This window comes from Parambassis ranga, chromosome 2, assembly GCF_900634625.1.
Source record: "Parambassis ranga chromosome 2, fParRan2.1, whole genome shotgun sequence".
Classification (NCBI taxonomy): domain Eukaryota; kingdom Metazoa; phylum Chordata; class Actinopteri; family Ambassidae; genus Parambassis; species Parambassis ranga.
In genome coordinates, this window is record NC_041023.1 from 41,633,526 (window position 1) to 41,657,828 (window position 24,303).

General features: G+C 41.8%; 1 protein-coding gene across 1 annotated transcript; it reads right to left on the minus strand.

The window, feature by feature from the left end:
* Positions 1-1,281: 1,281 nt before the first annotated feature.
* On the minus strand, positions 1,282-8,051 carry LOC114444821 (zinc finger protein OZF-like; the record flags this gene model as incomplete). The annotated part of the gene is made up of 4 exons (XM_028419670.1): positions 1,282-1,298; positions 1,409-1,581; positions 4,754-5,531; positions 7,964-8,051. Coding segments are annotated over 4 exons (1,056 nt in total), but the record flags the coding sequence as incomplete, so codon positions are not given.
* Positions 8,052-24,303: the final 16,252 nt, after the last annotated feature.

Below are 24,303 nucleotides of genomic sequence, written 5' to 3' on the forward strand. Positions count from 1 at the left end.
GCATCTTCACTGGAAGCATGTGTAGAGAACAGTTGCAGACATGTTACCTTCCTCGCAGAAATCCAGCCTTCCAGGTGACAACATCAACCGTTCTGTGAAGATGAAAACGGCCATGAACGCACTCATATTTCCTCCAACAGCCCACTGTTCTGTTAAAGCCCTCCAGTGCTCAGACAGGAACCTCCAAAAAGCCCATTTACAGCTAAATAGTAATATAAAGCACCCATAGTGGCTGTGAGGACTGCACTAACACAGCTGTGCTGACACTACACTACACTACCAACTCCATACATACAGGAGAAGTGCACAAAAGAAAATTACATTTTACCCACGACTCCCAGCTACAGCTAAACTTTTTTTAGGAAGCATAGCTTGTTTTAACAATTTACTGTTGTCGCATTTTGTACGCTACAACTACTTGACGTATTTTACATAGTTAAAGGGAACACTGGCACTTTACCTCTCCTTTAACATATTCTATCTTTAAGTTAATGTACTGAAATATCCTGCCTAGTTTAGACACTGACACCTTAATCTGTCTTACTTCTATAAACTACTTTTATTGATGTTGTAGAAGACTCTCGTCATCCAAGTCATAATTCGTAGAGAAGGTCGAAATTAACCTAAACTACTATTATTGTTACGCTCTGTTAAACACCAACGACGCACGTCTTATCTAATGAACCTCATTTTGCCACCATTAAAGGTGTTATACGCAACATATAAACTTCACTTTTAGGACGCCAGGTTTGAGCCTCTACACTACCGCTTTGACTGGTTTGCCTGCTAAACTGTGCTATTTAATATGTCGATTCAGTTTTAACGTGTCCTTTGCTGTCACCATTTTTATGGCATTGCTTAAAAACTGGTCAAGGCTGCCAGTTTTGTAGCATTACACTGTATTCATTCCCCCCTTTGGGTGTTGCCCATTCACAGTCAACAAAAAAAATCTCCATCAATCAAACCCAATCCATCAAACCACCAAAGACCACAGAAGCACATGGTAAGACACAACAACAAACCCACAACACAGAACCACCACAACAACAACAACAACACTAACCAGATGCCGGCATCCACACACCCCCTAAACAACAACCACAACCTCCTAAACAACTGTTGTCACTAAACACTAATTTAATCTACTAAATTCTACCTTAACTCTCTACTACTAATTTTATATTATATATAAATCTATATATTATTATAGTTAGATGGCAAAGCAATGCAACAACTATGTTAATTTATCTAATTACACTATGAATAATATAGTTTTTATCACTAAATAATTATACCGCCTGCATGAGGGAATAAAATATGAGGTGAAAAACAAAAAAAACAGGCCATAGAGAAAGAACAAGAAAACCGATAACCTGACACAGCGGGACATGAAGACATCTCCTCAGACCACAGGCAGGGCCTGGCACTGGTGCTGTGATCGTCAGCTGAGGACGACAAAATAGACCATTTTTAACAACACATAATCTGCAATGCAGAGTTAAAACACTGCAAACATGAGGTGAACATGAGTAAAACAAAACGCTGATGGTGCAGATGTAGTTGTAGGCCTCGTAAGTATTCGCAGTTGAGGACAGTGGCAGAAGGACCGGAGAACACGGCCAACATGCCTGACGTTGCCACTGTTCCTCCTCGCAAGTTGCTACTTTTATCTGAGCGCTAATCCTCTGCCAAAGAGCGTACCTTTATCTGCTAGGCAGGGACCTCTAGCTGATCTCTTCACAGGACAGCAGCTGAACAAAAACAGCAGATTCTTTAGGTTAGTGTGTCCTAGTGTGACCATCACCAGGGAAACAGCCAGGAAACATCCACTCCCCTTGTTGAGTTCAACCTACTGCGATGTCTCCCAGAAAGCACCAAGGGAGGCCTTCAAGGCCCGAAGAGGGGGAGGACACAATTTACAACTACATTAGGCTTGAAACAAAAGACAACTTCATGATGACTTAAGTAAATGAAAACAAGCAGACAGTACCTGTAGTAGCTTGGACCCACCTCTGCAGTCTGTGCATTGTTCCTGAGCTCTGCGCCATGTGCTCTGATTATCACTGCTTTCAGGTGTGTCTCTGGAACTGCTGCATTTCTCCTGTTCACCACTAGATGGCGACAAACGTTCTTAGTTTGGAAGCATTGACTTTATACTGATATTAATAAAACATTTGAATGTAACACTTCTTAGTATCAACTGAACAAATTAATACTGCTTCCCTCTTATCTTTGTGTTCCCTCCTTCAACTCAAAACAAGCCATTTTGTGTGTTTTTTTCCCAATTTTCAGCACCACCCCTTATAAAATCAGAATCAGAATCAGAATCAGAATCATGTTTATTGCCATGTAAGTGAAGGGGGTTCACATTACTAGGAATTGGCCTTAGTGATTGGTGCATGCAAAGAACATATAATAAATAACATGCAATAAGATAAAAACTAAGATAAAATGAAGTAAATAAACTACAGTAAGGCTAAATTTACATGGCAGACATGAAATTGGTGATTAAAGGGTTAAAATCCTGGGGGGAAAATGATTTTTTCACTACTGTTGATTAGAACTGAAGTTAATTAAAAGGTCTATGCAAAAAAACTTCAAAAAAATATTTATCTGATACATTTTTAAAACCGTTAAAGTTAGGGGACGTTTTTGTCCCGAACAACACATAAGGGTAGTGTTTGCGAACAGTCCATGAGGGTTAAACACCAAGCTTCAGTACTTCCTCCACCGCTGCTGATGACTGATCACAGGTGTGAACAATCAGCCGGTGACGAGTGGAGCAGGAGCAGCTGCCCATGCTCCAGAGACACAAACAGCAGCAGCGCTCTGTGACCCATGTCCACTCTGTGTGTCCTCCCAACAGTCTTCCTCATGTGCCGTCTCTGCTCATGTCTTTATCAGGACAGCAGTCAGGTCCAGCCCTCTGGGGGATTTCTGCTCTCACTTTTTAACTCTGATTTCCTGATAGCAGCACTCACACAGCTCAATGCTGAAGAATCAGATCCTTTCATAAATATGCACTGCAGCTAATACAGCCAGAAAACATTCACCCCTTCACTCAAACACACACACAAAGAAGGACAAAAAGACCAACAACAACAACCAGGAAGTACCCAGACCATGACACTCAGTCCATGTTAGACACACAAATGTTCTCTTGCTGCCTCATATATCCATCCACTGACAGTTACCATGGTAACCAGGTCATCAGTGTTATTCAGCTCACCTGTCAGTGATCAGAATGTTATGATTGATTGGTTCATGTTATCATCTATTATCATATACTGTTACAACATCATAAAGATTATTCATAGACATTTATTGTATACATGTACATACACATTTTATAATGGACTGTTAATACAGTATGTCAACTCTTCATATTTGCAGTATGTATGTTCCAGCTCATGAGCTCAGCTCTGGTTCAAAGCCTTGGTCCTCCACTCACTGTGATCCTTTGTTGTACCAGGTGTAGTTTTGGTGGCTACACATGTGTTCAGAAACTATACTGTTGTAGCAGCTGAGCTTTACGCCAATCCACTGTCACCACAAACACGTTCCCTTCTCTTTTCTTCTTCTTCTGTGGTGTTTCTGCCTCCTTCTGGCTTTAGTCAGACTGTTTCTCTTACAGTCTGTTCATTCCTACAAGCCACAGCCCTCATCTGTGATGCAGGGAGCCAAAGGTGACAGGAACAGGTTACACTTACCAAAATAAAAGTCTGTGTGAAGTACTTTTTTAAATACCTGATATAGTGTAGATTGGTCAAAATCAAACTTCCATAAAATTCTTTCAACAATTTTTTTCTCTTCTAGATTTCTTTACAGTACTGTTTAGCACTTCCCAGTTTTGTATATTTTGTCTATGTCCAACTAATTTCTGATGATATACCTTGTTATTTCTAAGAATACTCTTACAGTCAGATTTTTGACCAATTATTGCCAATTAATACGTCCTAATACACCAGAGGCTATGCAAATGTTACATGCCAGTTTGAGGAAATGACAAAGTGCAGAGATGCAGTTCACCTTTTCAGACTGAATATGTCTCAGCATGTGTTGCCTCCTGACAGACAGCTAAAATAGTTTTAAAGAGATTAGTTTAACAAGGGGAAGCCAATTCATTACACTGCTCCAATAAAAAAATGAAATGAATTTGTTTTTTTATTTTTTGTAGACACGTACACAATTCAACATGACAGATTTCAGTGACAGGGAATATGTTGTTATGCTTCAAGTAAACTTGGTTCAAAATCTGTGCATACAGCCATCAACTGTACGAGCAGACCCTGTTTATGTGCAGCGATCTCGATCTCCCACCTCATCTTACATTGCAGACACCGCTTTTCACACTCACAAAACTGTGAGCAAAAGGAAGCGATGTTGTGCTCTGTCCTCTCATGTCTGTCTCTGAGATGGGTCTGTGTGGGTTTTCATGTGGTGAGTTAGATGACCAGAAGTACGAAAACATTTGCTACATGTTTTGCATGAAAATGGCTTCTCACCTGTGTGGGTTCTCATGTGGCAAGTTAGATTACCAGACATACTAAAACATTTGCCACATGTTTTGCATGAAAATGGCTTCTCGCCTGTGTGGGTTCTCATGTGGACAGTTAACTCACCAGAGTGCATAAAACATTTGCCACATGTTTTGCAAGAATATAGCTTCTCACCTGTGTGGGTTCTCATGTGGCAAGTTAGATTACCAGACATACTAAAACATTTGCCACATGTTTTGCATGAAAATGGCTTCTCGCCTGTGTGGGTTCTCATGTGGACAGTTAACTCACCAGATTGCGTAAAACATTTGCCACATGTTTTGCAAGAATATGGCTTCTCACCTGTGTGGGTTCTCATGTGGCAAGTTAGATAACCAGACATACTAAAACATTTGCCACATGTTTTGCAAGAATATGGCTTCTCACCTGTGTGGGTTCTCATGTGGCAAGTTAGATTACCAGACATACTAAAACATTTGCCACATGTTTTGCAAGAATATGGCTTCTCACCTGTGTGGGTTCTCATGTGGCCAGTTAGATGCCCAGACATACTAAAACATTTGCCACATGTTTTGCATGAAAATGGCTTCTCGCCTGTGTGGGTTCTCATGTGGCGAATTAAATCACCAGATCGTATAAAACATTTCCCACATGTTTTGCAAGGAAATGGCTTCTCACTTGTGATAATTCTCTGATGTGCCTTACTTTTCCTCTTACATGAAAATGGTTTTACACAAGGTTTACATTTTAGAATTTTTTTTCCTGGAGGACAGGTATGAGAGAGAATCACGTCACAGCTTATTTCTGATTTGATATGATTACTTTCGGAAGCAGAAGTCACTATAGAGGGCTGAGTCTCTGCATTCAGTACATGCTGCTCTCCCTCATGATTGCTGCAGTGAACCTGCTGTCCCTCTTTAACCTGTGGGGGTTCTGGTTCCTCACAGTTCAGACTGCAGTTCTTCTCCTGGCAACAGAGCTGCTGATCAACTAAAATCAGCTCTTCCTCATAATTGTATTGGTGAGCGAGATCTGGAGGATTAAAGCAAACCAGAAAACAGAATGTGATGATCAGAAATACATTACAGTTCAAAACAATTGCAACCTCCACAGTTCAAACAAGTAACATGACATTAGCATAGTGAATGCACACAGGCAAACATTTTGTTTGTGTATGTAGTTTGAACGTAGCATGTGAGTTCAACATTTCAGCTAAATCTACCCTGCTTGGGTCTTCAATTGCTGCACGCACGTTTACTTCTAATTCAGCTGCTGTAGCCTACAATTCACGGCAGGTAAAGTGTATTAGAAACTGCCTGACACATGTCAAGCAATCTTTTTCAGTTAATATAGTTTTTATTGAGGTTATTTAAAAACACATATAGCGAACAGACTTTTTTTTTTTTATTTCATGCTGGTTCATGCTTAAACTGGTATGAGCCAGTCCTGATGTGTTTCTGTTTGTTTTTGTAATTTTATCACGTTAAGAGCGCAGCATTGTGCAGCCTTTATGTTAGAAGTTACGCACGGTAATAAAAACACTTGTCCGGTAAACTGAAAACCTGCTGGTCACGTTTTCCACTGCAAAGTTTTTCTAATGGAAACAATTAAAATGATAAATGTAGGCTCACACGGTACCAAACTTTTGGCTTGTGCCTGCACCGCTCAGAAATTAAATACCGTCTCAGCAGTGTTCTTCTAAGGGACCCGGTCACAGGTGCGACTACGGCTCGCTCTCTCTCTCTCTCTTCCTCGCTGTCACGTCATGTTCATAAACTTTATCAAACGTCTCCAAACATAAAATACATTATACTACTGAAGTAAAACTGAAGATTCAACCACACAAGGCATCAAATAAAATATATTTAATATTTGATCCTTATCTTCTATATAAGCGGATTGCATTTTTTTATTGACGGTATTAAAAATGATACCGTCGCTACCTGTGTGCCCCGCTGGTATACCTTAATACCTTAATATCGCCCAACCCTATTGTGCATTGTTTGAATGTGCTAAATAAATATTTTCAATTGCTATATTCTTTGAAACATTAATATTAAGTTGTGTATTTGCAATGCCTTGATTTTAGTCAGGTTAGTACACAGTTATAGTGGTTTGTTTCGGTATTTCGGTTTTGGGTCTTGGATTCCTCATTTTCGTTTCGGCCAAGAATTTTAATTTCGGTGCATCCCTAGTATTATTAAAAATAAAATGTATAATTAACCTGCTATATGAGATCTGCATACAGCTAAAACCAGAGGTGGGTAGAGTAGCCAAATTTTTTACTCAAGTAAGAGTAAAAAAGTACTGGGTGAAAAAACTACTCAAGAACTGAGTAAATGTTAGAGTAACATTTATTCTTTGTATTGATTTATGGTAATCAGACAAAAGTAAAATAAATAAAATGAAAACATGGTCAGGTGGTCACAGCTATTCTTCCGCTGCTTCACTTGGCTGAGGCAGAAAGATGCATGTATCGAGTAGTGAGTCCACGTTTGGCCAATGTAGCGGAGTAAGAGTAGTGTTATTTACTTACAAATTTACTAGAGTAAAAGTAAAAAGTATCAGACATTAAAATGACTCATATGAGTACATTTTTCCCAAAAAGTTACTCAAGCAAACGTAACGGAGTAAATGTAGAGCGTTACTACCAGTGTTAATTTTGTTGACGAATCATTTTCGTCATAGTTTTCGTTAACGACCTTTTTTTGCTGATAAAAATGAGACGATGATAACTAAATAAAAACTAACGCACTGTGCCAAAAACGAAGACGAAGTGTATTGACACTTTTGTCAACGAATAGAAACGAGACGAAAATATTGATGGAGACGAGATCCAATGAGAGCAAATTTTGTTTGTGGAAGGGAGGGACCAATAAGGAGACGGCGGCAGAGAGCCAATCAGAAGTGATCTCTCTGCGTAAGGACCCCGCCATGCTGGAAGAAGGCGTACTCATGCATGGTAACACAACACAGGAGAAGAACAGACACACGGGCACGTTTGTCAACAAACAAGATGGTTTGCAAACCACGTGGAGCGACTATCAGCGCTAAAAACACAATAAACATGAAGCGACATTTGCAGACGAGTGAGCTGCACGTGTATCTTTGAACTTCTGTTCAAAGATACACGTGACAAAATCTATCTAAAAATGAAGACACCGCTGCTGATGGTTTTACAGCATGTGCACTGTTTCTAAGTTGTCACTGAAGTGTTTTGCTGTAGTTATGGAGTATTCATGAAGAAGGTCATGACTGAACAGTGTATTCAGGGAGAGCAGCTCACTGTTCTCTGGTTCTTCTGTGTAAATCAGAAATTGCTGCCAAAATTAACACTGGTTACTACCCACCTCTGCCTGGTTAATTGTGAAGCAGTGCACTTAACTTTTGTGCTCGTGCACCTAAGAAAAAAAGTTAGTCTAGAGGAGTCACAGGATTCACTGCTTGTTTGTAGGTTCACATACCTATTCTGTGTAACTGTATCTCAGGTGTCAGGATAATGTTCAGCAGTGGGTCCTGATGGTTGATCTCTTCTTTGTATTGGATGACAGTCGGGTCAAAGTGGTCCAGACTGGAACTTTTGTCCTGGTTACAGAGCTGCTGGTCAGACATGATCTCTTCCTCCTTACAGTCATGTTGTTGAGGGAGACCTGGAGGGACAAATGGACACAAAGACGAATGTGATGATGGAAACATCTAAAACCTGGAACAACCAAATGAATTAATGCAACATTAAAATACAGAAACAGAAAATATAAACATTCAGGTTCTGATGGAGACTGACTGATATGGAAAGGATTTTCCACAAATTTTACATTTTAGAGACATTTTACCTTGAGGAGCGTTGTGAGAGAGAACCATGTCATGGTTTGGTTCTGGTCCATCATAAGCAGCAGTTACTATAGAGGGATCAGTCTCCTCTTTCAGTTCATGCTGCTCTCCTTCATGACTGGTGCAGACTTCCTGCTGTTCCTCTTTAACCTGTGGAGGTACTCGTTCCTCCTGGTCCAGAATGGAGTTCTTCTTCTGGTTACAGAGCTGCTGGTCAGCCAGAACATCCTCCACTTGACAACTGTGTTGTTGAGGGAGATCTGCAGGTCAAAGGTCAGAAGAAAACAGAGAGTTGATCTCCATGACAGTAGCTCATTTGTCTGAACCTCAGTGATTCATCCAGGTCATTTCCTTTGAAAAGCTTGAAGCAGGACAACTGGACTTGTTAGAGTTCCTTGAAGATGTTTAGCTGCTCCTACAAGCTGCTTCAAGCCTCTGAACAGTTCAGCACCTTCTTATACTAAAACTAATGATACACTTAAAGCTTTTTGTTTTTACAGTTGGTTTCACTTTTTGGTAACATTAGAGCCTTTGTTTAGATATTTATTCAGAATACAGTTTATTCACATACAGTCCACAGCAGCTCTCATTAACCCTTCAGAGTGCTGAAGTAAAAAACTGGTCACACCTTTACTGTCACATCATGTTTAATTAGTTAGCAGCACAAACATGTTCATCTCTCCGGTTTCAGACTGCATGGTCTCCTAAATATACACATTGTGCTTCTGATCAACAGTAATCTGTTAATATGATTTGTCTTCTATAGAAGCTGTTTAACCCTAACTAGGAATGCCAGATTCGGATTTCCAGGTTTTGATTGAGTTTGACCTGCTGCTACTGATTTTAGCTGATTACGATTTCATTTTTTCAAACCACTTCACAGTGGAGCTGTAATCGGGCCTTTTTTCTATCTTTAGATCAAATAGAACAGAAAATTCTCAATCAGCTTTTCACTAATATAATGTGTGCTAACAGAATCAGAACAGGTGAACAGACACTCTTCAAGTCTGCCATTATATAGGGGAGCAGCTATTTTCTATACAGCAGCAGATCATAGCAGAAGTCATTTAAGGTCACATTTCCTATAGAACAGGTCATTACCTTGTTCTTTTATCAAACAAACTAAAATGCCTTATGTTGTTTATCTTATTTGACAGGCAGCAAATCGTTAATTAATTCACCGATTAAATGTAACTTCATACTGTCTGCACATAGGGCGCACAGAGTGTACACACACGTGTGCGCACACTCCCACAAGGATATAGAGCGTATGTTGTTTTGCTCACTGTTGCTCATGTTGGACAGACTCCATACACTCAGGTCTTCACATGTCCTCCCCCAGTTCTGCACCAAATGGGGTCAGCTCAGCTGCTGTTGATTTGACCTTATAAGGTACTGGTCAGGACTGAGAATCAGGGGAAAAGCAGGAAGGAAATGGCAGTGGGTGATCATAAACCTGAGATGAAAACACACTTCCCCCAGGAGAATAATTACTTTCAGTGAGAGAGTGATTTTATGATGCGCCATTAAAGCTTACACCTCTTACTGTTTTCTCCACAGTTACTACTTCCTTAAATCTCATAGGTTGTGAGTCAGATCTGGGGATGATCAGGGGGTGAAAGACAGGAGAAAGGAAACTCATCGGAGGGGGTGGTAAACTGGGCTCTAGGAAGCACTCAGGAGACAAACACATTCCTCCTGTCAAGATCTGGATTTACAACCTTAGCTTGATATGAACCAGAGCAACTGGGGGAGGGAGTGAGTTACAAAACTAAGTTATATGAGAACAATGGAATTCCACACTTCTTCAGTATCCTTGACTTAATTTGATTTTCTATAAAACTTACTAACACATAAACAGTAATAAAAACACATTATAGTATAGAGTAATAAACACTTAAAAGAATGAATACTTCATGTTAGGGACACACTTCTAGATATGTGAACCCACACTGCATGATAACACCGTGTAGAATCAAATCTTTCACCCTTCAGAAATAACAGCAGCTGCTCAGTAGTTTTCAACAGTAAATAAACGAAGCACAGAGCTCTGAGGAGCTGAAGCAGAGAGAGAGAAAAGCTGGAGGGACACATCTGTAGCTTCAAGTCATGAAGTCAGTGTCCTCCTGATAGAAACACTATGTGTTGAATGTGCACTCTTTTCAAACAGAGCCGTTGTTGTTCCGTGACATTGTCATGTTTATATACCTATTCTGTGTAACTTGATCTCAGGCTTCAGGAGGAGATCCAGCAGTTTGCGCTGACGGTCCATCTCTTCCTCGTACTGGACGATAGTTTGTTCAAACACTCCCAATATTTCAGCAGCAGCAGTTAAAGCTGGATCCATACTCCGCGAGACAAAGAACTTTTTCCCCCCTGCAGACGTTACGCCCACAAAATGACGTCATTTTTTGTCTCTGACCGCCCGCTGTTCCGCACTCTTGTGCACAGGGTCCGGGCCGAACTTTAGGCTGTTCCATACTCCGCGAGACAAAGAGCGGAGAACGCACTCCACGGGTGGTAAGAGATACAAAAAAAATGTCTTTTCCGCACTGAGGTACCATACTCCGCGAGACGCGTGTGCAGAACTCCTCATACGGCCCGCCCACTAAACTATAAGGAAAGACTTTACTGAGTTTTTTAACACACCACAAGGACTTGTGCCATGGCAAGAGGGCATTATACAGAGAGGGTGCCTGCAACAGCGTGAGATGTCCGGCGATGAGTTGTGAAAATGCGACATTAAAAGCAACAATAGCAAAGATTCAGTGTTTGTGCCTTTATGACCACATTTGCACATCTACTGTGTTCCAATGTGCCTGCGATACTTCAAACTGTCCGGTGATGAGCTGTGAAGATGCGACATTAAAAGTAACAATAGCAAAGATATACAGACATTGTTAACGAGCCTGTTATGCCCGGGTATGTAGTGTGGAAATATATGGTCAAACCTGGTCAAAATATATGTTTGTTTGCACATATGGTAAAAGTGTATGGTTGCTCATAGATCGAGACCTCTGACTGAGGCCATAAAGCATTCTGATGTTTAATGGTTAGTCTAGAAATTCGAACTGCAAACCCCTTAGTTGACCCCAAAGATGAAAACACAAGCTTGCCAAAGAGACAAGATATACTCAAGGTCGTGTAGCAGGAGGACCTGTGAGAATACACACACACACTCACATCAAAGATGTGAGTGGAGAACTTCGATGTCTTTTAAGTTTCGTATACGCCCTCCACCTTGTGATTATTGAATATGCATGTTTCACTGAAAAACATTACCTTTTATGCCTTTCTATGTAAATGTAACCACACCTTGTTGTAAGATTAATAAAACGAGCCTAATGCATGGGACGGACAGAATGCAAGTGGTCAGCTGCTGGAGCAGATCGAGGGGTCTGTATTGAGCTGTGCATTCTCCCTTTATAAAGCGAAACTGAAACTGATCAGTACTGGTTTTCATTCAATGTTCTGTGCATCGGGGACGGAGTCTGGGAATCCGGGGTGACCAGATCAGGTCACAACAATTTGGGGGCTCGTCCGGGATCAAAGGCAAAAATCATCCTCAGATCCGTCAATTGAACACAGGGGCCGATTACGAACAGACAGAGGACACGTGCCATGGCAACAATAAGGTAAGCAGACCTTTTATATCTGCATTGACTACTCTAAAATGTAACGTGTCCCGAGTCTTAGTAGTAATCTGTCTGTAAAAGTAAAAAGAACATTGACTGAATGAATTTAAGAGAATGAACAATAACTGTAAGTGAATGAATTATGACTACAGTGAATTAACAATAACCGTAAGTGAATGAATTATGACTACGGTGAATGAGTAATGACTACAGCTGTTTAAGAGATAAGTAAATGATGCCTGCAGAGGATTAAGAGAATTTAAGAGAAAAAGGGGTAGCAGAAAATCCTGAGTGTGGCGACTCCACCGGTGCTCTGACGAGAGGCCGGAAAAGCTGGGTTTGAGGCCCGGGGCTTGAGGAACCCTAAATCACTACAGAAAAGAGAGAGAGAAAAAGAACAAGACCAGGCAAAAACACATGGTATGAATGTTGGACTGACTGGAAACTGAAACAATGACCGCACTAGTTAAGCGGGAGTTGTAGTAAGTCTACAGGCTTCAAAATTACAGATATATAAGATTCTGGTGTCACGGACAGAGGCTAGTCTCGAATCCATTGGACTGAGTACCAGGGACACAGCGTGCCATATTTCTCAGTCGGCCAGAATCTAGAAAAGAAAGGAACACTGAGACTCATAACTGTGAGTCGTCTGAGATAAAGACGACAAGACCAGAGAGTAGAGAATAAATAATGAAATAACTGTGAGCCATTCTTACACTGGACGGCAAGACCAGAGAATAAGTCCTGTGAGTTCATGAAGCACCCCTAAAGAGAAACAAAGAGAAGTGAAGATACAGTACTGACACACACACAGAGCGCGCAGTATAAATGGGTAAAGCATGAGTGTGGAATGTGTATGAATGCCAGAGACGAGGTGAACTGAAGCAGCAACACTGCTGGAAACCATAATTGGTGTAAACGTAAAGCAGTGGCCTGTTGAAGTAGGTTCACTCACGAACTGGATTAGTGTTTTTGTTGTGCACATACTTTTGTATATATTTCTGATGTGAACATAGTTTTGTGAACTTTTCTAACATAGTTTTGTTAATTCTTCTGAGCACAGTTTTGCAAATAACACAAACTTATTAAGCTTTAGTTTTTAATTTTCACGTAATCACATGACTGAGACTTTGATGACTGACGACATGGACGGAGATTTTAACAGAGACACTGTTGATGATGGGTGGGGTCCGAACAGCCCACTAAAAACAGTAGAAGCTCAACTGATTATTTTAGAGAAAGCACTGCATCAGGCTTTTGACTCTAAAACCGCATCAGAAGAGATGACTCAGATGAGGGAGGCAGTCATTAATTTGTTGGGAGAAATAGGCCGTGGCATGAAAGATAGAGGTTGTTTACAGAAGGAGTTTTGGAGAAAGGAGGGTGAAGCGAAGGCAGAGAGGGAGAAGGCCAGGAAGAGTGCAGAGCAGTGTGGTTGGTCTAAGAAAGGGAGATTTAAGAGGGAGCAGGAAAAAGCAGAGGAAAAAGAGAGCTCAGTGGGCGCGATGGGCTTTGATAGGTCAGGGTGTAACTCACCTCATGACTGAGAAGCCCAAAACACAGGCTGACAAAACAGAAAAACATAAGGATCCCCCACCGTATACACCACCCCCTCCTACTGCACCACCATCCTCTCATTCATCTGCTGGATTATATCCAGTTTTACAAATAACTCAAGGCACACTGGCCATAACAGACATGCCTGATTCCCCTGAGGCGTGGTCTGATGACAGCTCTCACACGTCCCAAGTGAGTAGTGTGTCTGCTTTACCCTCGGGAGTTAGCACCCGTGAAGGGCCTCCAGAGGTCCCTGACCTCTCACCTTTCCAGCTGCGAAAGGAGAGAGAACCGAGCTGCGACAGAGCACTATGTGTTGCAGCTGAAGCCCCGCTGTCACACAGAATACAGACACCAGACATTGTGAACACAAAGCAGGGAGAAATAGACAAGGTGCAACAGTTGCAGGAAGAATTAAAGGAGTTGCGGGCTGCTATAGCTCAGGACTTAACACCACACACATATGCACACGCTAACCCCCAATTTGGAGACGCTACACTTCAGGTGGGAGGCGTGTGGAAAGACGGATCACAGGAAGGGAGGACAGCTGGAGTTCAGATGCAGGTCGAGGGTGTTTGGTCTGCGGAGCAGGGAGACATGTTTGATTTATTACAGAGACAGGCCAAGGCTACTGAGGAGTGGTTGAAAACACATGAAGCTGAACACTTAGCACACAGAAGCAGAACACACCGCATGACAACTAGATCTCAAGGACATGATAATACACAGACACTCAACCATCAGTTACCACTGATTCAAACTGAACACCAGATCTGAATCTGGCTGAGTCAACTTGACAGTCTGACAGCAGGCCACAGACTCGCTCTAGGTGATTTTCGGGCCGTTATTTCCAGGTGTCTTACAGCTTCAGAAGTGAGGGACATAGAGGAGGACGCCGCCACTACTAGACAGAGAGATGACACACCTTTCACTCAGGTCAGCACTGAAATAGGCAGAGCACTAAGAAATAAATATCCTCTGCCTGCTGGAGCCGCCGTTCCCACTTTGAAATGGGACCCCAAACAGAGTCCAAGAGAATATCTTAATCAAAGCAAAGACACATGGATCAAACACACCGGGTGCCACCCTGGTAACATTAACGCTGCACTGTCAACCCCCATGGTACCAGTTCCGAATCCATACGTGGCATTGGCCCAACTGGATCCTTCACAGAGCTGGTTCACCTGCATAGATTTAGCTAATGCTTTCTTTTGTCTCCCTCTGGCACCTGAATGCAGAGACATTTTCTCATTCACATATCAGGGAACGCAGTATCGCTACACCAGGCTACCTCAAGGTTTTGCGCTCTCCCCCGGTATTTTTAATCAGGTTTTGAAACAGATACTCAGTCACTGCACCCTCCCAGAAAACACTACACTCATTCAGTACGTTGATGACCTTCTTATCGCAGCTCCAACGGCAGCAATCTGCCTGGATGCCACGCAGGCTGTTTTGCAACATCTGGCCACAGCTGGTTTTAAGGTCAGCAAATCTAAACTCCAATTAGTCAGGAAACAAGTTGCTTTCTTAGGACGCATTGTTTCACAAAAGGGAGTCAGCATATCGCCTTCACACAAATCTACCATTTTGCATCATCCGCGTCCTGATAAAGTGAAGGACATGCTCTCATTTCTCGGTCTGACTGGCTACAGTAGAAACTTTGTTGCTAACTACACTGGCCTCACACAACCTCTCAGAGACCTTGTCAAAGAACATGGCATGCGTAATGTGTCAGCTCGCCTAAATTGGACGCAGGCAGCTGAACAAGCATTCATTGCTCTTAAACAATCTTTGGCCACTGCAGCAGAACTAGCCACCCCTGACTACACTTTACCTTTCTATTTGGATGTCTCTGGAACGGATGCCTGCATCAATGGCATCCTGTTCCAGAGAAAAGGGGGAGAGAGAGTAATACTGATGTACATCAGTGTCCCCCTGGACAACATGGAGAAAAGACACCCTCAGTGCACACAACACGCAGCAGGAATAGCTAAGCTAATTCAAAAAACCGCACACATGGTCATGGGACACCAGCTGTATGTACTGACAACACATAATGTAGTGGCATACGTGAACTCAGAGACATTCACACTCACCTCATTGAGACAGAGGAGGTTGAGCAAGATTTTAGAAGCACCAAACATCACCTTCACACATGAGGGCATCAACATGGCAGACCAGATAGGAACAGGAGAGCCACATACATGCACAGAGAGGGTGATTAGGGAAGAAAAGGTCAGAGTCGATTTACAAGCCACACCTCTTTCAGAGGCCAGAAATCTGTTCACAGATGGGTGCTGTTTTAGACATGACACAGAAGGACTCAGAGCAGCATACGCAGTTGTTGAAGACACAGGGGAAGAAATGAGAACACTGAAAGCAGAAAGATTAGAGGGACAGCAGTCAGCGCAGAGAGCCGAGGTGAGGGCAGTGATTGAGGCACTAAAGATCAAGGACAGGACATCAATGTTTTTACTGACTCAGCATATGCGGCAGGAGCAGTGCATGTGGAATTAGGGCAATGGCTGAGAGCAGGTTTTCTCACTGCAACTAACAAACCTATACGGCATGAGGCTGAAATGAGAGAGCTTGCTGAAGCTCTGTTGTTGCCTAGCAAAGTGGCTGTGATTAAGTGCAAAGGTCATGGAGCAGGAACTGACAGGGTCACAAGAGGAAACAATGCAGCAGATCAGGCAGCAAAACAGGCAGCAGGCTATGTTGAGCGAATGATTTTTATGTGTTCAGAAACAGACTTGCCTCCCCCTGTTGATTGGACTGATTTGATGCAATTGCAAAACAAAGCTTCTCCACAGGAAAAAACACTGTGGAAAGCTGTGGACGGACGCCCCATACTGCCACCTGGACTGAGACAGACTGCCATGGAGGAAGCGCATGGGGTAGGCCATGTGGGGGTGGCACAGATGATGAAAAATCTTGAGCACTGGGGGCACCCCTACATGAAAGACATGGCTCAGTATTTGATCAGAACATGTGACCAATGTCGTAAATACAACCCCAGACCGACTATCAAACCAGAAATTGGAAAATATCCTCTAGAGACCAAGACAGGTAGAGAAATAATCATTGACTACACTGACATGGTTGACTCTGTGAGAAGATACAGATACATTTTGATGTGTGTTGATGCATACTCAGGATGGCCAGAAGCCTGTCCTGCAAAAAGAGAGGACAGTAAAACAGTCATTAAGTTTCTGATTAACACCTACATTCCCAGACATGGTTTTCCTGAGAAAATCAGATCTGACAATGGCACACACTTCAAAAATAAAGACCTCCAGCAGGTGGAGGCAATGCTGGGACTTAAACATGCTTTTGGTACTGTTTATCATTCACAGTCTCAAGGAAAGGTGGAAAGGATGAATCAAACCTAAAACAAAAATTGGCTAAAATCTGTGCACAGACCAAATTTATATGGGTTCAAGTATTATCTATTGTATTGATGTTCTGGTAATAACGCCATATAATCTACACCTTATGAGCTTCTTACAGGTCGACAGTTTCCTGGACCAGCTGGCCGGCTGAGACTGAAAGAGTATGTATTATGATATTAACATAAACCATAATGAATTTAAAGCTTTGGTGTTAGTATTTAGCCGAGTGGGTACTCCTGAGGGTCATCAAAAGGAAGTGGTCGGAGCCAAGGTGGACAGGTCCCTATCAGGTGACGGAACGCACCTCACACGCAGTTCGGCTGAGAGGAAAGGGGGACACCTGGTTCCACTGGAGCCAGTGCACAGCTGCAGAGGAGCCTCAATGATCTCTACAGGACGTCCACGCTGATCTGAGGGCGCAGAAGTCTGAATCGGCTGATTCAGATACGGATCCTGTCACAAAAGGGGCAGAATAATCCCCTGACAGGAATCCAGGATCCCGGGTAGTCTAACCCCAGGGATCCGAAGAAAGAAGACACATCCTGAGGACGAGAGGACCAGAGAACCAGGCGGGGCGCTGGACGATGAGGCAGACGGACAGGAACACATACATGAACTGATAAAAACACAATTTTGTACATTCTAACTGACAATTGTCATTATATTTGAGCTGTTAGGAGTATCTGGGGGCGGGAACGGTGAAAGACCGACCGATTAAAATACCCCCACATACTATGATGTATAACATGTTTCGTTTTATGTACTCACATGATATGTTTTTTAATACACTACATTCTTCACAGAGTTTTTCTTTTTTGCACCTTCATTTATGGTTTTGACACGCATACACACACACCAGGTGTTTGGACATTTACTCACAGTGTTGTTACATATAGATGTCACTTTTACCCATAGTTTTGTTTGATTACACACAGTGTTTTCCTATTTGCTGATGTGACCGTTTATTGTTTCTTTTTCCTTATATTTCTGAGTGTTGGACTCTTAGTAGAGTCCAAAAGGGGGAATTGTGGAAATATATGGTCAAACCTGGTCAAAATATATGTTTGTTTGCACATATGGTAAAAGTGTATGGTTGCTCATAGATCGAGACCTCTGACTGAGGCCATAAAGCATTCTGATGTTTAATGGTTAGTCTAGAAATTCGAACTGCAAACCCCTTAGTTGACCCCAAAGATGAAAACACAAGCTTGCCAAAGAGACAAGATATACTCAAGGTCGTGTAGCAGGAGGACCTGTGAGAATACACACTCACATCAAAGATGTGAGTGGAGAACTTCAATGTCTTTTAAGTTTCGTATACGCCCTCCACCTTGTGATTATTGAATATGCATGTTTCACTGAAAAACATTACCTTTTATGCCTTTCTATGTAAATGATTAATAAAACGAGCCTAATGCATGGGACGGACAGAATGCAAGTGGTCAGCTGCTGGAGCAGATCGAGGGGTCTGTATTGAGCTGTGCATTCTCCCTTTATAAAGGCGAAACTGAAACTGATCAGTACTGGTTTTCATTCAATGTTCTGTGCATCGGGGACGGAGTCTGGGAATCCGGGGTGACCAGATCAGGTCACAACAGTAGGAGTATATAGAATGGTAATAACAGTCACCATCTGGTATGTGTGAATGGCTGTCTGGAGTTATTGGTGACAAATCACCCTTACTTGCCTTTCTTTCTGTCTTTTATTGCTCATCATGCAAAACCGGTATCTGTTGAAAAGGTAGTTTTCGTTAACTACCTTTTTTTGCTGATAAAAATGAGACGATGATAACTAAATAAAAACTAACGCACTGTGCCAAAAACGAAGACGAAGTGTATTGACACTTTTGTCAACGAATAGAAACGAGACGAAAATATTGATGGAGACGAGATCCAATGAGAGCAAATTTTGTTTGTGGAAGGGAGGGACCAATAAGGAGACGGCGGCAGAGAGCCAATCAGAAGTGATCTCTCTGCGTAAGGACCCCGCGATGCTGGAAGAAGGCGTACTCATGCATGGTAACACAACACAGGAGAAGAACAGACACACGGACACGTTTGATGTCAACAAACAAGATGGTTTACAAACCACGTGGAGCGACTATCAGCGCTAAAAAAACAATAAACATGAAGCGACATTTGCAGACGAGTGAGCTGCACGTGTATCTTTGAACTTCTGTTCAAAGATACACGTGACAAAATCTATAAATGAAGACACCGCTGCTGATGGTTTTACAGCATGCGCACTGTTTCTAAGTTGTCACTGAAGTGTTTTGCTGTAGTTATGGAGTATTCATGAAGAAGGTCATGACTGAACAGTGTATTCAGGGAGAGCAGCTCACTGTTCACTGGTTCTTTTGTGAAAAGGTCATAGCAATTAAATAAAGAGGTGTTTGTTTCAAATAACACAACTTAAAGCTGTGCCTGTTTTTATTGCACTTCAAACCTTAATTATTTCATGAAAAAAATATATATCAAAGAATTTTAGTCGACTAAATCTGCCGTGGATTTAGTCGACTAGAATTCTTTGATGTTTAGTCGACTAAAACTAGACTATAAGTTAAAAAATGTTGATGACTACAATGTGACTAAAATCAAATGACATTTTGATCACAAGACTAAAATAAAAACTAAATCAGAAATTGCTGCCAAAATTAACACTGGTTACTACCCACCTCTGCCTGGTTAATTGTGAAGCAGTGCACTTAACTTTTGTGCTCGTGCACCTAAGAAAAAAAGTTAGTCTAGAGCCCAGTTTTTGTCACTAAGCCTAATATAAACGTAGCACAGAGCTCAGATTTTATATTAGAACCCTACAGGAGTCACAGGATTCACTGCTTGTTTGTAGGTTCACATACCTGTTCTGTGTAACTGTATCTCAGGTGTCAGGATAATGTTCAGCAGTGGGTCCTGATGGTTGATCTCTTCTTTGTATTGGATGACAGTCGGGTCAAAGTGGTCCAGACTGGAACTTTTGTCCTGGTTACAGAGCTGCTGGTCAGACATGATCTCTTCCTCCTTACAGTCATGTTGTTGAGGGAGACCTGGAGGGACACATGGACACAAAGACGAATGTGATGATGGAAACATCTAAAACCTGGAACAACCAAATGAATTAATGCAACATTAAAATACAGAAACAGAAAATATAAACATTCAGGTTCTGATGGAGACTGACTGATATGGAAAGGATTTTCCACAAATTTTACATTTTAGAGACATTTTACCTTGAGGAGCGTTGTGAGAGAGAACCATGTCATGGTTTGGTTCTGGTCCATCATAAGCAGCAGTTACTACAGAGGGATCAGTCTCCTCTTTCAGTTCATGCTGCTCTCCTTCATGACTGGTGCAGACTTCCTGCTGTTCCTCTTTAACCTGTGGAGGTACTGGTTCCTCCTGGTCCAGAATGGAGTTCTTCTTCTGGTTACAGAGCTGCTGGTCAGCCAGAACATCCTCCACTTGACAACTGTGTTGTTGAGGGACATCTGCAGGTCAAAGGTCAGAAGAAAACAGAGAGTTGATCTCCATGACAGTAGCTCATTTGTCTGAACCTCAGTGATTCATCCAGGTCATTTCCTTTGAAAAGCTTGAAGCAGGACAACTGGACTTGTTAGAGTTCCTTGAAGATGTTTAGCTGCTCCTACAAGCTGCTTCAAGCCTCTGAACAGTTCAGCACCTTCTTATACTAAAACTAATGATACACTTAAAGCTTTTTGTTTTTACAGTTGGTTTCACTTTTTGGTAACATTAGAGCCTTTGTTTAGATATTTATTCAGAATACAGTTTATTCACATACAGTCCACAGCAGCTCTCATTAACCCTTCAGAGTGCTGAAGTAAAAAACTGGTCACACCTTTACTGTCACATCATGTTTAATTAGTTAGCAGCACAAACATGTTCATCTCTCCAGTTTCAGACTGCATGGTCTCCTAAATATACACATTGTGCTTCTGATCAACAGTAATCTGTTAATATGATTTGTCTTCTATAGAAGCTGTTTAACCCTAACTAGGAATGCCAGATTCGGATTTCCAGGTTTTGATTGAGTTTGACCTGCTGCTACTGATTTTAGCTGATTACGATTTCATTTTTTCAAACCACTTCACAGTGGAGCTGTAATCGGGGCTTTTTTCTATCTTTAGATCAAATAGAACAGAAAATTCTCAATCAGCTTTTCACTAATATAATGTGTGCTAACAGAATCAGAACAGGTGAACAGACACTCTTCAAGTCTGCCATTATATAGGGGAGCAGCTATTTTCTATACAGCAGCAGATCATAGCAGAAGTCATTTAAGGTCACATTTCCTATAGAACAGGTCATTACCTTGTTCTTTTATCAAACAAACTAAAATGCCTTATGTTGTTTATCTTATTTGACAGGCAGCAAATCATTAATTAATTCACCGATTAAATGTAACTTCATACTGTCTGCACATAGGGCGCACAGAGTGTACACACACGTGTGCGCACACTCCCACAAGGATATAGAGCGTATGTTGTTTTGCTCACTGTTGCTCATGTTGGACAGACTCCATACACTCAGGTCTTCACATGTCCTCCCCCAGTTCTGCACCAAATGGGGTCAGCTCAGCTGCTGTTGATTTGACCTTATAAGGTACTGGTCAGGACTGAGAATCAGGGGAAAAGCAGGAAGGAAATGGCAGTGGGTGATCATAAACCTGAGATGAAAACACACTTCCCCCAGGAGAATAATTACTTTCAGTGAGAGAGTGATTTTATGATGCGCCATTAAAGCTTACACCTCTTACTGCTTTCTCCACAGTTACTACTTCCTTAAATCTCATAGGTTGTGAGTCAGATCTGGGGATGATCAGGGGGTGAAAGACAGGAGAAAGGAAACTCATCGGTCAAGATCTGGATTTACAACCTTAGCTTGATATGAACCAGAGCAACTGGGGGAGGGAGTGAGTTACAAAACTAAGTTATATGAGAACAATGGAATTCCACACTTCTTCAGTATCCTTGACTTAATTTGATTTTCTATAAAACTTACTAACACATAAACAGTAATAAAACACATTATAGTATAGAGTAATAAACACTTAAAAGAATGAATACTTCATGTTAGGGACACACTTCTAGATATGTGAACCCACACTGCATGATAACACCGTGCAGAATCAAATCTTTCACCCTTCAGAAATAACAGCAGCTGCTCCGTAGTTTTCAACAGTAAATAAACGAAGCACAGAGCTCTGAGGAGCTGAAGCAGAGAGAGAAAAGCTGGAGGGACACATCTGTAGCTTCAAGTCATGAAGTCAGTGTCCTCCTGTTAGAAACACTATGTGTTGAATGTGCACTCTTTTCAAACAGAGACGTTGTTGTTACGTGACATTGTCATGTTTACATACCTATTCTGTGTAACTTGATCTCAGGCTTCAGGAGGAGATCCAGCAGTTTGCGCTGACGGTCCATCTCTTCCTCGTACTGGACGATAGTTTGTTCAAACACTCCCAATATTTCAGCAGCAGCAGCAGTTAAAGCTGAATCCATACTCCGCGAGACAAAGAACTTTTTCACCCCTGCAGACGTTACGCCCACAAAATGACGTCACTTTTTGTCTCTGACCGCCGCTGTTCCGCCGCTGTTCCGGGCCGAACTTTTGTCCTTCAAGGCTGTGCGGCAACCATGCTGTGATTGGTCGGAATTTATTGTGGGCGTGATGAAAGTGGAGAAGCGCAAGAGCCTCTCCAGGTATATAGGTAGGTGTATAAACAGCGCTGATTCAACAGATTTAATTAATTCAACAATGGATGTTTTTGAGGAGCAGCTTGCCGAGGCAGTGAGGCGATACGAGCATCTCTACAATACATCGCTGAGGACCTACAAAGACACGCTGATGGTCAACAACTCCTGGAAGCAGATAGCAACGATACTTTGCACAGAAGAGAGTGTGTGTCGCAAAAAGTGGCGCTATCTGCGCGACAGATTTGCAAAGGCAAAACGCCGTGTGCAGAATAGTAAAAGTGGTGATCCCGGTGGCAAGAAATTCCCTGTAGTATACGTATAGTATGAGGAGTTCTGCACACACACGTCTCGCGGAGTATGGTACCTCAGTGCGGAAAATACCTTTTTTTTTTTATCTTTTACCACCCGTGGAGCGCGTTCTCCGCACTCTGTCTCGCGGAGTATGGAACAGCCTTTAGCCGCTCGCTGATAAAACCTCTCAGAAACTCAGCAGCAGCCATTCAGATGTGATAAAACACTCACAGTAGTTACAATTCTGTTCAGCTTCTGCTGTCGCTGTGCTCGTCTTTGTTTTCCTCTTCCACTTCCTACTCTCATTCTTCTTCTTCAGTGTATTGGCGGTTGGCTGCCAGCTTGCAATTACATTACCGCCACCTGGCGGACTGGAGTGTGAACAGTTGATTCGACATTTTTTTCTGTCCTGTCCCTGTGATTAAGATCATACGACTTCATAAATAAGTCTCTCAGTTTTCCAGAAATTTCCCCTAAAATACTTTTAATAGATAAAATACGACTTTATTGATCCCTGGATGAAAATTGATTTGTTACAGCAGCAGAACAAATAATAAGACAATGCAGAGTGTGCTACTAGAGAAGCATAAAAACTAGAATTAAAAATAAAAGAGAATAAAACAGAAATAAGAATAGCCATGAGATATTGATGCAGAATCTCAGTCACAATCCTTATATCCTGCCACAATGTCTACTGCTTTGATCACCATTTGCTAATAACCTAATATGCACCCCTTGTTGTCTGCCCCATTGATCAAGGTTGACTCATACACAGCCTTTGTTAGAGCATCACAAAGCGTCTGGAATCCATCCCCACCCCCTAGTGCTTTTTTCTCTTAATCAGAACCTGAATATTTATGAATATTTTCTGTTTGTTAGTATTGTTATGTTGCATTAACTAGGGGCGTGCCCGATTTCACAAATGTTCAAAAATCCATTCTTTTAATAACAATAGTGCAGAAAGGGAAAAAAATGGCACATATCCACCCGGACGTTTTAGGAGAAGGACCTCAGTCCAAGAGATGATCAGAGTCAGAAACATTTTATTAAATTCAGGGGGAAATGACTTAGAAGAATAAAAAAAAATCAAATAAAATTCTAAACAATAATAAACATTCAAGATAAATCCAATGCAAATCAAGTCATATATAATACAACATGATGCGACACCCGCCAGTGTGCGATTTCTTTACCTTTTTGACCCCAGGTAGGCCAACTATGGAGAATTCAAGGAAAAGAAAACAGAACGTTCAATGCTACATGGGTAGATTCATTTGCTTTCACTGCTGATGAGAACGGTTTACCAATGTGCTTAATATGTAATGAGAAACTAGCTAACAACAAAAAGTCAAATGTCTCAAGACATTGCAGAACAAACACGCAGCCTT